Genomic DNA, 15,486 nt, shown 5'->3' on the forward strand with positions numbered 1-15,486 from the left:
CTCCCAGCCATCAGGAATGAGTAGCCAGTGGTGGGGCCAATGAGGGGAGCTCCAAGATTAAAGAGGCTGCCATGCTGCAAGCTGGGCCCACAATTTAAACCAGGCCCTAACTATAATAGGGTAATTTTATTTCAAAAAATATTTTTGTCATGATTTATGTTTTTTAAGTACTGTATAGAAAAGGGATTGCATAACAGCTCAAAATAGTCTTACTCATGTATAATGTGTGTATGGGGATGGGGGGGATGTGGTGGTGTGTGTGGGAGGAGTAGGGGGTGCATGTGGGTGTGGGGGGGGTTGGTGGGGTGTGTAGGTGTATGAGGAGTGTGGGGTGTGTGTGGGTAGGTGGGTGTGCACATGTGGGGGAGCTACCTGCATGCTAGGTCCCGGGAGCTGGCTGGGGGGGAGAGGGAGAGGGGATCAGGAGATGCATGCATCAAAGCTCGCCTGGGTGGTGCAGTGCAGCTGTGGTCTACCTGCCACATCTGGCCCATGGCTGCCCCTGTGGTGCTCTGCATGGAGCTGAGTCCCACCTACTCCTGCCTGGGGCAGCGCCTGCTGTGCTCCTGCCTGTAAGCACTCTAGCCCAAGTTCTGACCCTGGCTAGCATGCATAGCTTTCAGCAGGGCTGTCTTCCACCCACTTGGCTGCCCACAGATGGCTGCTCATTGTGCCGGGTGGGTGGAGTGGGTGGAAGGTGGCTGGGAGCTGGAACGCCACACACTGGGGCAGGAACTGCCCAGCTGAAGTCTCCTCTCTGCCCGCTACCCTTCCCCGCATTACCTACTGCCCAGAGTGATGCAGCAGGGTAGGAGGAGGTGGTGCCACTGGAGGCAGGGAGAGCCAAGTAGTACCTGGGCAGCTACAGTTGCACTGGGAGCAGCCCAGGGGGGAAACTGGGTGCACTGGCTGGGTGGGAATGTGGCGCAGGCTGCCCTAGGCAGGGCTCAGTCCCCATGCAGAGTGCCACAGGGGCAGCTGCAGGCTGGATATAATCAATTGGTGGACACCTACCCACAAGCCAGATCCAATCAGTTGTCAGGCTGGATCTGGCCCTCAGGTCATATTTTGCCCACCTGTGCTGTAAGGGCAGACTTCAGGTGGGTACTGCTTCTTATGCCTTTGTGCAGGGGGCAATTACAATGGCTAGGGACAGAAGTTACACATAAAATGGTTTAAGTGATCAGAAAGTGGTTTAAACCTATATCAGAACATAAGTCCAGTGCATATTAACCAGTTTCAAAATGGCTGAAACTGGTTTACGATAAATCTGGTTGAATGTAGTATCAGACTTTGGGTCAAACTGTTTTGTGGAATTTCTGTCCCAGACCACTTCCTGTTTCAAGTTAAATCACAGTCTCTCAGCATGCTTTCTAGCCCTAGGCTGGGCTGTGCTGTCTGCAACAGAGAGCAGGGATGGCTCCTCACCTCTGCTCTCTAGCTGGAACAGTGAGAACTGGCTGACAAGGGGAAGGCGGGGGGCAAGCCCAGCTAGGGATGTAGCCCAGTATACAGGGAGGGGACTGCCCAACCCGCAGGCAAACCCCAGCTGAGGTCTGGGACCAGGGAGGGGAGTTAAATACCCCTTCCCCCTCTCAAACTTACTGCTGGCTGCAACTGTGGACTATAAATCCCAGAGGCACCTGGAAGCAGGAAAAGGAAGTGATGAGCAACCCTGCAAAGTCCTGCTGCTGTAATTCTGGACTGCAAATCTCAGAGACATCACGGGCAGCAGGAAGAGGATGTGAACAGACAGTCATGCTCTAGTGTTCCTGACTTCTGGCCTGAGCCACTGCAAGCATGTGGCTGCATTTTCCTGAATCAAAGATAAATGTATGTTCACTTCTGTTTCAATTTAATCTGTGCAGTTTAGACTAGCCTGCAAAGACTGAATTGATTCAGCCTCAGGCTTTTTGACTGCCTGTGCTGAAAGTGTTGCTCCACACCAATCTCACTAATGAGGTCAAGGAAGGATGGATGGATCTCAGCCATCAGAGTGCATGTTTCTCCCACTGAAAGTATGGCAGAACTGCCCATGCAGTACCCACTCCCCAGAGCCAAAGGAAGAAGTCCATTAAGCCAGAACTCCCCCTAGGTTCCCCCTGTGGCAAGTCTCCCTTACTGCACCACAGGTCTTAAACCTGCAGACACAAGCTAATCCCAAACATTGAAAATATTCTGTTCTCAGGATCCCATGTGCAGCTTCATGCCTGACTGCTGAATCAAGGTCTCTCTGTCCCCCACCCCCACCAAATTCCTTATTTCTGGAACATCTCAAAGCCATTCCTTTGTACTACGATGCCTTTTCAGCAGGAAACAAGCTAGTTGCTATGTCAGCATCTTGGCCATGAATCAGAGAAGGAAAAGCTATTTGTCAAAGTACATGCTAGGCATAGACAATTAGGATAGAGATGATCTTTTAGCCTCAGAAACTCTTTCAGACAGTGGGGGAAAGATCTCTACAACCAAAAGAAAATAAAACAGGAATTACAGAAGAGAACTGTGGTCTGATTTCTGAAGCAAAACTCAACAGTGCAGCTCTGTTCCCTTGTCAAACCTGTACTGCTTCATTTGAGCCAGAAGACTGTATATTTTATTGGCTGTGGAATCTCATTAATTTCAAATGCACACATCAAACAAACAGGAAAAGCCTTCTGGCCCCATGCCCCAAATACCTGACTCTGGAGTTGGACACCAAGCAGTCTCATCCTGGAATCTTGTGTTCCTTGCTGCTGAAACTTGGGAAATACACAGGGCCTTTTGATAGGGTTGTTGGTTGTAGCCATGTTGGTCTAAGGACATAGCCAGACAAGGTTCTTTGGGTAAATGTGATATTTTTATTAGACCCACTAAATAGTTGGAAAAATTGTTCTTTGCAAGCTTTTGGGCACAAACATCCTTCTTCAGACATAGGGAGAAGTCACCCTATATAGGTATAGGTATATTTGGCTTTCTATGGAAGCCAAATACACAGCTCTACTTGCTGCCCCCTGCAGGTGGCTATTTCTGCAGCATGCTCAACTGCACTTCCAATTTGCCATTTTGCCAGAGAGGATAAGGATCTGAGTGGAAGAAAATAAGATGCCTCCTCTCAGATGCCTCCCTCTTTGGAACTGGGACCTTGTCTTCCTGTGTCTTTATACAGAATCTTCTAAATGAGGATTACGGGTGCTATTGCAAAAGAAATATCAATGATGTAAAACTTAAGCCTGGACATCTAATGTTAAATTTTGTCTTTCGTTCACTAGCAACCTCAAGGAAGAGACATTCAGAAAGGTGGACTGAGCAACTTTTCAACCTAAAAAATAAAATAGAACAGGGGCTCTCAAAGTTTGTCAGATCATGGATCCCATCTTAATAAATCATAGAACCATAGAGAAGTAGGGCTGGAAGGGACCTCCATAGGTCATCTTGTCCAACCCCCTGCCTGAGGCAGGATCATCCCTATTCAAACCATCCCATACAAACCATAATTTAAACTCTACATAAGACCCTGGGCAACCCTGATACAACATAAACCTAACACCCTAACCTTCCACCTGCCACAGGTAAAGCAGAACCATGACAGCCAACATCCTGCTTCTATGAAATGTTGTCAATATGTGCACAAGAGGTCCTGGGGGAAAGGGCCACACCGCACACTAGAGAGGAAGGCAAAAACCCCCACAGTCCATACCAATCTGATCATGAGGTAAAATTCTTTCCTGACCCCAAATATGGTGATCAGTCTGACCCTGAGTGGAGGGGCAAGACCCTCTAGCCAGGAACTTCCTTCTTGGGTCCCAGCAAGAACATTGGCACACCCCAGTCAAAGTCCCCAGCCTTGGCTGTTGCTAATACCCAGTGCCTCTGGGAAGGTTTAAAAACACCCTGACACATGTAGCAGAAAAGTGTGGAGGGGGAGGGGTGGGGGGTAGAGAGGAAGGGGGAACCAGCAGATCCCAGAAGCATGGGAAATACTCGTGGCAAGACGTAAGTGTAGCTCTGCATAGATTGGGTGGGCAAAATACAGCCCACAGGCCAAATCTGGCCTGCCAGTTGATTACATTTGGCCTGTAGCTGCCCCTGTGGAGCTCTGCATGGGCCGAGGTCCATACACTAGCCCTACATGCTCCTGCCCAGGGCAGCCTGCACTGTGCTCCCACCTATGCACATTGGTGGCCCTGGCCAGCATACATAGCTTCCCAGCAAGACTCCTTTGGGTATAGCTGCAGCCCCTGGGTACTGTTCCGCTCCCCCTGCTTCCATCCAATGGCTTCTCCTCTTCCTGCCCCTGCTGCGCCGCTCCGGACAGGGAGGAAGCTACAGCTGGGCAGCTCCTGCCCCAGTGGATTTCCAGGTCCAGCTCCCAGCCACCTTCCACCCACTCAGCCACCTGCAGGTGGCTGCCCACTGCGCCAGGCAGATGGAGTGGGTGGAAGGTGGCTGGGAGCTGGGCGGGAGCCTTATACACTGGGGCGAGAGCTGCCTGGCTACAGCTTCCCCCTCGCCCAGAGTGGTGCAGCAGGGGCAAGAGGAGGAGGAGCCTCTGGAGACTGGGGGAGCTGAGCAGTACTCAGGTGGCTACAGTCGCACTAATAGCAGCCCTGCCAGGAAGCTGTGTGTGCTGGCTGGGGCTGGGGCTGGGGCTTGGCAGGTGTGGGTGGGAGCAATGCATGGGCTGCCCCAAGTGGGAGCGGGTGGGGCTTGGCCCTATGCAGAGTACCACGGGCCGGATTGGGGGGGGGCACAACACACCTGAACCTGCACCACTCAGAAAATCTCTGCTGCATGTGCCCCCTTCCCCCCACCCCTGGCTGGGTCCCAGGACTTAGCATGCAGGTAGCTCCCCTTACACGTGCACATGCACAAACACACTCCACACCCTTCCCACATAATATACGAGAGTAAGACTATATTTTGAGCTATCATGCAATCACCTCTATATACTCTACTCAAGAAAAAACTGGGACAAAAATTATTTTTTAAATAAAATTAAAATCTGTTATAGTAGATGTTTGATTTTTAGTATACGATTTGATTTTTATCTATAATTTCTTAAAATGGTATCTTCTGAAATATTTTGTGTGTGCCACCCTCAACAGCTCACCAGAACTTGTTAAGTGGCCCTTGATCTGAAATAATTGTCCACCCCTGGCCCAGATCATCATCAGTGTTTGTCCCCTCTCTTCTTGTACCCCTCCCTAAATGGTCTGAAGGGCATATTGCCTTCCCTGGTCCCATCACAGGGACTCACCACCATATTCCCACCTGTAATCACATGAGCCACTTTCTCTCTCTGTTTTCCGTTTCATAGCACCCCTGTGGCAACTACTGACCTGGTTGTGTGAAAATAATCTTTTGGAGAATATTTATTTAGCTGTTTTCAGTGCAAGTAACCCATGGACCACATTTGAGAACACCTGAAATAGACTATTCAATTTTATAAGAGGGAGGAGAGAGTAGTTATTTGTATATCTTCTATCATTACTCCTAGTTTTGTAGGAGGCATCTACCAGAACCTTCTCATACTGTACACTTCCCTTTTATATAAAACAGATACATCAGTCTAAAAGATTTTTTTTATTTTTGTTTTAAATTCAAAGTCAAACCTCAGTCATTTGCAAATAAAATCCAAGTACAAAATGCTCCTTTCTGTATCCATTTAAACAGATTTTTCATTATATCCCAATAAAACAAAGCCTGCTTCTTCAAACAATGTATACATGTTATACAGCTTGCTCTTTTCATAAGGCATGTTAAATATATTTCAGTTCAAATATTAAACATATTAGAATTAAAAACAACTGAAAGGTTCACAAAAACATGCATGTACTGCAGAACACATTAAAGACATTACAATGTACACATGCACATGTACACATGAACAAATATTCTAGGAAGATCAACGCATCTTGTTTTCTGTGAGGCCTTAGTTAAGTAATGAACAAAAATGCAAGTTGAACCTAGGACTTGCATATTGCTTACACAACAATCATATTCTCCTCCCCAACTTTCAGTGAACAATCATCTTAGCTGTGCTGTAGAAGTGTGTATGTCCTCCAAGCAGCAACAGTGATGAAATTGCTAAGTATATTGGAAAAGCACAGGAACCAAATCAAGCAGACAGACCTCCGCTGGCCTACAGTGAGACTGAACTTTCCTATTGTTTTCTACTGGTAATTGGAGAGTCCCTCTCTGCATTATCCAGATGCCGTTTCTATGCTCAGTTTCAAATGATATCCCAGAAGAAAATTCCATCAATGTGTCATGGAGTCCTCCAAGTGATTGGACAACTAGAACAAATTCCTTTGGGAAACCTTGGTTAACAAAGCTCAGGCCAGGGTTGGTAAAGTGCTTTCTGCACAAGGGATGTTTTCCAGGCACGACCAGATTTTCCTGTAGAACCAATGACTTGAGAAACAAAATAAGTGGCATGATTTATTGTGCTTCCAATTAAAGAACAGTGTGGAAAGTATTACACTTCTAGCTTCGTATCACAGAAGCAGCCAGAGGCATTATTGGCAGAGCGGGGGAAGCTTTTTTTCTTTCAGAGATAAATTCCCTCTAGTATGATTATTTTGTTTTCTATATTGGAGCTACTTCACATTTTAACATCTGCTTTGACAAACAATGAATGGGAAAGTTTTCTCATGGGAAGGTCGCCTCTGGGTAATGATGTCAGGATGACTGAACCGGTTTACCATGTCACCTGACTATCAATGGCTACAGAAACAGGAACTCCATAAGAAGCCAGATTGTAGGGGTAGGTAAGGAAAACATTGGCCCCCAAGACCTGAGCCATAGTTGTGTGACTAGCAATATTTTTTTCTCTTTAAACAAACAGCTCAGTTTTAGCCACTGAAAATACAGAGGCCACACCTACGCACAAAACCATTCTGAGGCTCAAGCACTTGACAACTATAGAAAAAGTTGATCTGCTATATAACGCATAACAAGACAAGCCACACTTCCTCCTATAAACTGGCTGTCACACTGCATATTATTCATTAAATGCAAGACACAGTTAAGGGTCAAGTGATGCTCTCAGTTGCATGGATATAAATTCAGAGGCCACCACCTAGAGTCAGTAGATCATTTGTCATTAGCTTCAGTGGATTTAGGGGCAGACCCATAGATTTACTCTGGAGTACATAGAAGTACCTGAAAACAGAGTTTAACCTTGCATAGGCCAAAAAAGCCAAACCTGCCATGACTTACACTCCCATAAATGACTCAATTGGAAACAGCACTGAGATCAGTAAGGTGCACGAAGCATATATCATCAAGAACACAGATTTCCACCCATGAATTCAAACCGCCTCTACAGTGGTCCAAGTTAAGGAACTTGTGTTAGCATGAACGAATGATCTTGACATCAATTTCATACAGACTTTTCACATATAGACAGTATATTGTGAGCTATGGTAATGTCCTAAGGCCACAGTTCCTACATTTTTTGGCCAGTGGGCCACTGTCAACCTTCAACAGTTTTTATGGATGACCATTCTCCCTTATTAGCACACTTTTAATTGAGAATGCTACAAAGGCAGACAGAGACCAGTGGGCTCCAGGGGTCACTTGCCCTGAAGACTTCCTGTGGTCCATGGGCCACAGCTTGCAAACCACCATCCTAAGGCAGGGGTGCCAAACATACATCTTATAAGCCAGATCAGGCCCACAGGGGTGGGTCATCCAGCCTATAGGCTCTCTCATGGACTGGATGATCCACTTTCATGGGCCAAATTTGGCTCATGGGGCTTGTCAGTTCAGCTGCCAGAACCACTATATGAGCACACCTTCAGAACCAAGGGGGGTTAATGCTCCTGCTGCTCACCCCACCTAACTTGCTGCTAAATTTGGGAGTTGTAGTCACTGTTGGCAACTAAAATCAGAGGCAAAGGGAAAAGAGGGTGGAGCTTTTGTTAACCTCCTGGGTTATAGAGCTATGCCAATACAGTGGCTCTGGTAACTGTGGGGACTAATATCATTGCTGACACTTGCAGGTTGTCCACAGTCTGGATCCGGCCTGCAGGGCCAAAAGCATTTAATACCCTTCTCTTGAGGGAAAAAAGAACCAAATATCAAAAATCAATTAATGGAGCAAGGAATGATATCCTGGTCTGAATAAATCAGTGATGAAGAACATCTTCATGGAGAAGATATACCCAGAAAGCTGAAAACAAAATGCAGTTACAACAGGAAACTCAGTAACGCTGCATCAGATGGGGCAATCAATCTTAAAGGTCTTTTACTGCAGTTTACACATTATCTAAATATTTACTACTAATAATAACTAGTGCATGGTGGGGTATTTTAATTTTTTAAAATTAGAAATGCATTATCTATCTTTTTCAATAACTGATTACTGCCTCAATCATGTCTCTGAGCCTTCTGAACAGTTACTTGTTCACTGATCTTAATCTTTTGGACATTTCCACCTGTGCATTTTTTCTTTTTGTCTTAATCAAACGTTTGTTGACAGGGTGGCAGGAAGACAGTCACTAGCAAGAGAATTGGTTGCAACAGTCAGCACTGTGAGAATTCATTGAAATTTTCATGAGTGCAAGTTTTTACACAGTTCCTAGGTATAGCAATTGCATAGCTACTATCAGTTAATATTGAATAACAATCAGCAAGAAACACAAAGCACCTGTCTGTTATGTTCATTCACTTTAAATATTTTCTGAAGGACAATGTTGTAACTGGGTAAACAGTTAAGCTGGCCATAAAAATTTATTAAGATATATTTAAGGTAATATATTTAAGCACAAACCTTCTTATTTTAGATACTTTTACAAAATTGACACAGGAGACGTTGTCTCTGCCCTTCCAGAAATAGCATTAAAACAGCATAAAAAGTTAAATGTTACTATTAGGATGTACCCTGTATTAATCAATACGGGCTAGACTCTTACTTACACTGACTAGTACATTATTCCACAAATTACAACCTTGTCTTCAACTGGGCTACCCACAGAGAAAGATATTACTCAGTATTGCCTAGGCCTCATGTTATCATATGAGTATGCTAATACTTACAGTAATACTCCTCAAGAGTCCAGTCTTATTCCTAGTGAAGTTATAAGGAGCATGAATGATCCATTAAAGAACTAAATATGTGCATGAGGTTCAGTAAACATGAGGTTTGGTAAAACTAATGCAGTAGTCCTAGGAAGTTCAAGGCATACTGTAATTTTTGTTACAGAGAGCATTTAATTCATATGAACTGTAACATACCATAATACATTAAAAGATTTGACAAGTTGATTGTAGTTAGACACAGATCCAAGCCAGAACATTTTGACCAAGTTCTTGAATCCCTAAAGGCTAAGGTTCAGGATTTGAGCCAGTTCATGAGATATTGAACAAACCCCAACAATTAATCAGAAACAGAAATATTGAAATCGCCCAATACAGGCAACTTTGGTGACTCCACTACTACACAGATATCTAAACATGAACACAAAGACTTGCACTTTAGTGTGTATGTATGTATTCTTTGAAATTTAAGTTTAGAGTGGAAATGCTCCTACCTCTAAGGGAGGTATCTCCACTTTCTCCACTCAACAGATCTGATTTTTATGTCAATTCAGTGGCACAACCATTAAAAAAATCTTTCTATGATTTAAACTCATATTATTGCAGAACCAACACAGCTCTGTGAAAGTGAGCTGGACTTCATTCTGGCTCCTAGTTTAAAAACAATATAGCTAACCAAGATATGGTTGCCATATTTTAGAATGGATGGCAGCATGTGAGCTAAGAATAGCATGGCTTTTAGTCCCTAAGTTGAATTGCTGGACTACCAATTAGAAAAGTGTACCTTTAGTTATAGACACAATAAATCTGGAAATCCACAAAGGCGTTTTCATGCCTTTCATGATGTCAACTTCATACCTTTTCGAACACATCTGCACTTTAACCACTGAAATTATCCTGATTACAGGGTGGCTAAATGTTGATTCTAACCCAAAGAAGTTTCTAAACCAGTGATTCACAACCAGGGTGCCATAGTACTCTGGGGTGCCTTAAGACCCTTTCTAAGGTGCCACAGGACTCTACACAATGTTAGAACTGTTAGGAGTACAAACATGAATCACAAGATAAACCTAGAAAGATTTCAAATAGGAATCCCTAATGTCACAAACATTCAGACCTATTGTAGTCTCTCTGAGTTCTCTGCAACAGAAAAAAAATTAGTATATTTCCATAGTAAAAAAATGACTGAAAACTCAGATCCAGCATTTTCCAAGGTGTGCTTTGAGTCTAAGAGACTGAGAACCACTGTTCTAAGTAGTGAAGAACAGTGGTTTGTCTACTAACATTTTCATGTGACAGAATAAAGTTGAGTTTGGCCACTGTTACTGTCACAGCTCTGACTAAGCAAGGATTCCTACCTCAGTAAGGAGAAGCAGTGAAACAGGCAAAGGGAAAATCCCCTAGACCTGTTTTTGTTCATTAGAATATTGGTGGGTGGATCAAAACAGCAGTTCACAGCAGAGACAAATCTCTCCAGCCAAAACTGTAAACACCCCTAGTAGGAACAGCATGTCTAGTAGAAGTCTGACTGCTCTCTTTTCCCTTCTCCATTGTCCAGCCATCAACATAAACTGAGTTAGATTAGTTAGACATAAAATAAACCAAAGACATCAAAAAAATCTCACACCGTTCTTTGCATCTCCAAATATCAGGAAATAAATGGGTAGTTATGGGCTGTGATCTATAATACACCTTCAGAATGACAAGCGTGGACTGACAGGAATGAAGACTTTTGAGAATTCTTTGAGCTATGACAATAGACATCTTTCTAAGTAATCATTACAATATATGATGCAGGCAGTAGCCTGCCCTTCTAAAGGAATAGGGTTTTTTTCCATAGCCCTTTGTCAGTTGTAACTTAGAGAGACAAGCTCAAGACAATTTGAATATAGGTTTTATCACAATAAAGATGATGCACATTTGGACTAAAAGTTTTGGTTTGGCTCTAGCTCTAAACAAAAATACTTATGGAATGGTTTGCATATAAAACTATCCCAACACTTGTACAGGAGACTAGAAAAACAAATAACAATCGTGATGGAAATATCACATAACACCAAGATTGCAGCCTTTCTTTCCCATGTCTCAATTTTCTGTTTTTTTTCTGGGATTTAATCATTAGTAGGTACCATATTTGAACCTCAGCAGTTTTATCACATTCAAGTATCTCCAGTTATTTAATGTAGATTTTCAATGAACATAAGTTAGTATTATTGAATAATAATACACACACTATACAAGCAGTTTAAAAAAAAACAGCTGTTCTACTGAAATTCATAGTTTGCAAACTATCTCCCTGCCTGAACATTGTTGGTTCACTCTATCTGTTTGTTAACCTCAACTGTTTCCTTCACAAGGCCTATCTATGAAATAGCTTCTCCACTAACATTAGGAACCTGCTTTCTCCTCCTTTAAAAATCCCTTTAGATGCATTCATTCCCTGACATGTACTAGCTGATATATATGCATCACGCTGATTGCCTTCTGTAGCTTTTCTGTTTTGTACTGGTTTATACAATCCTGTCTCTGCCAGTAACCTCTGGGCAGGGTTCTGTGATTAGTTTGACATTGCTTTCATTTGTACAATAGCTCATACACTTTATGAGCTTGTGTATTCAGTCAGGTTTGTCTGTTGCCACAGACAACAATGACCATCCATTTCTAAAGAAAAATAACTGAGCTGCTACAGTAGGGGTGCACAAAATATGGCCCATAGTCTGGATCTGGCCCACCAAGGGATTTTGTCCAGCCCCTGGCGGGTCCACCAGTCCTGCCTGGCACAGATGCAGAGGGCAGCCCAGGCTGCAGCAGATGGGGCCAGTCCCACTGCCCAAAGACGTGCAGCAGCGCTAGGGTGGTGTGGAGGCTGGATTCCACTTCTGGCAGCCTCAGCAGCAGCGGTGGCAGCTACTTCTGGCTGCTGCTGCTGTCAGACCAAGTCCCACTGCCCAGGCACCCTGGACCATTTGCCCAGCACCTACCACGCAGGCAGGGTGTGTGGCCAGGTGGATGGGATGGGATTGTGGGTGGGCAGGGAGTGGCACCTCGGAACAAGAAGGGGAGGTGGGGCTGGGATCACAGGGCAGTGACAGCATGGGGCTAGTGCCTGGGCCAGAGCCACAATCCATTCCTTGCACTTCCCTGCAATGGGTGCTGGATCTATAGGCAGGGGCATGTGTGGGGATTGCAGAGCTGCCCCAGGTCCCGGCCCCACACTGTCACTGCCCCAAGATCCCAACCCCAGCTGTGTCCATCCCACTCCCAGATGAACCTCTCCATCTACATGTGGCCCATTCTGTTCACGCAGCCAAGTATGCCCTGCCTGCATCGGTTCCAGCCAGTCTACATGGAGCAGGATCATGGCTCTGCCCTGGGCTCTGGCCTTGTGCTGGCACAGCCTCATGAACCCAGCCCTGGTCACCTATCCTTCTCCAGGTTGCCACTCCCTGCTCGCCTGCAGCCCCATTCCAGCTGCCCAGCTGAGCATGGAGCAGAGCCACTTAGAGAGTTTTGGTGAGCTGTTGCTGGGGGGAAGAGGGAGGTGCTTACACAGCGCAGTTGGATGGTGGGGGTTGTAGCTGACCTGGCCTGCAAGAGCTCATCAAAACTTCTTAAGTGCCCCTTGGGCCCAAATAATTGCCCACCCCTGTGCTACAGGCATTCCTTACTTTCAGAGATGGGGCCAGGTCTCTTGCTGTTCTTCAGCAGTTTGGCAAGTTGAAAAGTAATCATAAGCTGGTGGGATAAATGCAGATAGCAGTTGTTTTCACCTACACAACCTTATTTCCAATGCCATTTTGTTCTTGTATAAAATAGCACAACACAGGACTACCCACCAGATAAAAATTAACTTTAAGAGAAGGGCTAAAATTGGCAGATCTACTTCACCTATTAAAAGGCATGTGCTATTGTATGCATAATAATTTGTTCTGGACTTCACATTGTTTTTGTGTATGAATAATGGAAAATAATTACTTATCTATAAACATTTTACATGGCATAGACTTATATTTCAAGTAAAGTAGTAGATGCTTGTAAACATAATGTCAACTTCTTAAAATGATTCTTCTTTGGAATAAATTTGGTTGCATTTCCAGGATTTTATTTACAGATGTTTGCCAAGGCATAAAGGAGAAGTACTTCCTGCAATTCATACTTTAATTGATTTTTCTTGCCTTAACCATTATCAAGCTGAAGGCATTACCGAGAGGATCTCCTGTCATCTGTTATCAGTTATAAATATCAAAAGTTGTTGAACAGGTATTGTAAATTATAATTAAGGATGCTCATATGTGTAGTGGATGATTTTACTCGTGTTATTTCTATAGAAGTCCAAGTTCAATCTACAGTAAGTTTATAGCTAATTTATTACTTCATTCTTAACAGGGTCTTGTGTTAATTACTGTATGGGACCATATACACTGCCTTTTTGTTAATACACTTGTGATAAATGTATAATGCAGTCATGTGGGATCCATAACAATGCAGTCAAAATGTATGCTCTATCCATTTCCCACATACTGAAAAAGCCAGAACACACTATCAGATCAGCTATGTTTAATTATCAAATATAGATAATTTTCTTGCAGTTGTCATCATTAAGAAATTATTTTGGGAAGTATGATTATTTATAAAGTAATAGGTGTTTTACAGAATCTAGTAACATAGCTCTGGGCTTGGAGTTACTGAAGTGGAAAAGATCCAATCTAGAATATAACCAGAAAACTGTGAGCTAAAACCAGGGACTTCAAGTTCATTAGACTGCTAACAGCATAAGTTTATTGCTTTCAACACCTAAACTCTTCTGATGTAGACAGTGGAGCAAAAGAAAGTAATTTAACCAGAAGACAATGTGACTCAAGGATCATATATATTGTTTAAAAGCCAGTATAATGTTATCTGGCTCTATCTCTCTACTTCTGAGTATCCAGGATTGACTATTTATGAAAGCCTGATCCTTAAATGAACTTTGCAGAACCAAAGGTAACATTTCAGGCTACTTATTAATAACACTGATTAATTACTCTTTTATGTTTTAAAGTGAGTGAACTGCAGCTCTACTTGTCTAATCCCTCCCTAAAGCAATGCAGGACAGGAAACCTACATGCAGAGAACACAGGACTAGGAAAGGAAAAAATGGCACAATTTTTGCTGTATGCAAACTGTCTCTGCCACTTAAAATTACGCATCCAAACATCCTACAATGTCTGCAGCTGTTTACTACTAGGTAAGACACTTCTCAAGGCACTCAGCAGCAGCTGCCCATTGCATTCAGCACAGAACATCTTGAGATCTTCAAATCTTATAAATGATCAATCACACTTAAAGTGCAACAAAGTATTGTCAGGTCCATCCTCACTTTTGTTTTGCTCTGTTAATTGACACAATTTTTTGTCGTCCTTCTGTCGCTGTTAATTTGTCTGATGCTTTTTGTAACATTAATGGCAACTTCTTTTGTGGGCATTTTCTTTGTGTCCCATTTAGCCTGTAAAAATGGAAAAAAGTACAGTGAGTTCCACACTGACAGCAAATTGAGACATTTAAAACTATTACCTTGATGTCCGTCCAATTTAAGGATTTAAAACCAAGACAATCTACTATATCCTAGTACTGCCGTATGAGTGATGTGTAGTAGTTTCCTTCGGAATTTCTCAATTTCTGCTAAACATCAAGGTTTACAGGGAGTTCCCTGTAGAAATGAACTGGCTGACATCAGTTCTCCAGGGAACTACCCATAAAACTCAGAGAGAGTTCTATTTAAAATCAGATGCAGTGATATAGCCCAAGCTATTTGCTACCTGAAGTAAAAATTAGGTAAAAGTACAATATACATAGTCCCTATGGAGGGACAACCTCATGCTTACCTTAACTTCCATGGGCTAACTCATGCAAGAAAAAAAAGCAAGATCTGATACGTAACATATGAGAGTTCCACAGATGTATGGATGGATGGATAGCAAGTTGTAGATCATTTACTATTCTCTTAATGAGGTAACCTCTCCTTCAACATTAAGGTCGTGTCCAGACAAGTGTGGCTGTGCGGTATGTGGTGCCACAGACACATCTGCCAGCCAGGCTGCTAACCAGGCTCTGTGTGGCAGAATCACTGCTGCCGTAACCCAGGGAGGCCCCCAGGATCCCAGGTAAGGCTGCTGGAGTCAGCCCAGTGCTGGCCGCAGCCTCCCTTACCACCCCAAGGGTAACTTGCCATGTACCAGAGTGCACATGGCATGGGCATTCCCCAGGACAAGTAGCAGCAGTGCAAGGTGTGCCGCGGTTAGTTGTCCCTGGGGAACCAAACATCCATGCTTGTTTGGATGTGGCCTAGCTATCTTACATCTATTAACAAGAGGCTCTATACTTTCCTTCAGTTCTACCTGTAGATGCAGTGCCTACTGGGGATGTGGATTCAGATTTAAAAAGGGATTTATGTGCATTAATCATCTTCCTGTCTAAATGTGCATG

General features: G+C 43.7%; 1 protein-coding gene across 1 annotated transcript in view; it reads right to left on the reverse strand.

The window, feature by feature from the left end:
* Nucleotides 1-5,543: 5,543 nt before the first annotated feature.
* BAALC (BAALC binder of MAP3K1 and KLF4) overlaps nt 5,544-15,486 on the reverse strand; it is a 44,697-nt gene continuing 34,754 nt past the window's right edge. Inside the window, exon 3 of the mRNA XM_059723827.1 lies at nt 5,544-14,506. Coding sequence (XP_059579810.1) covers nt 14,396-14,506 — 111 coding nt within the window. The 3' untranslated portion in view covers nt 5,544-14,395. The remainder of the gene's footprint in view (nt 14,507-15,486) is intronic.

This window comes from Alligator mississippiensis, chromosome 3 (genome assembly GCF_030867095.1).
Source record: "Alligator mississippiensis isolate rAllMis1 chromosome 3, rAllMis1, whole genome shotgun sequence".
Lineage (NCBI taxonomy): Eukaryota > Metazoa > Chordata > Crocodylia > Alligatoridae > Alligator > Alligator mississippiensis.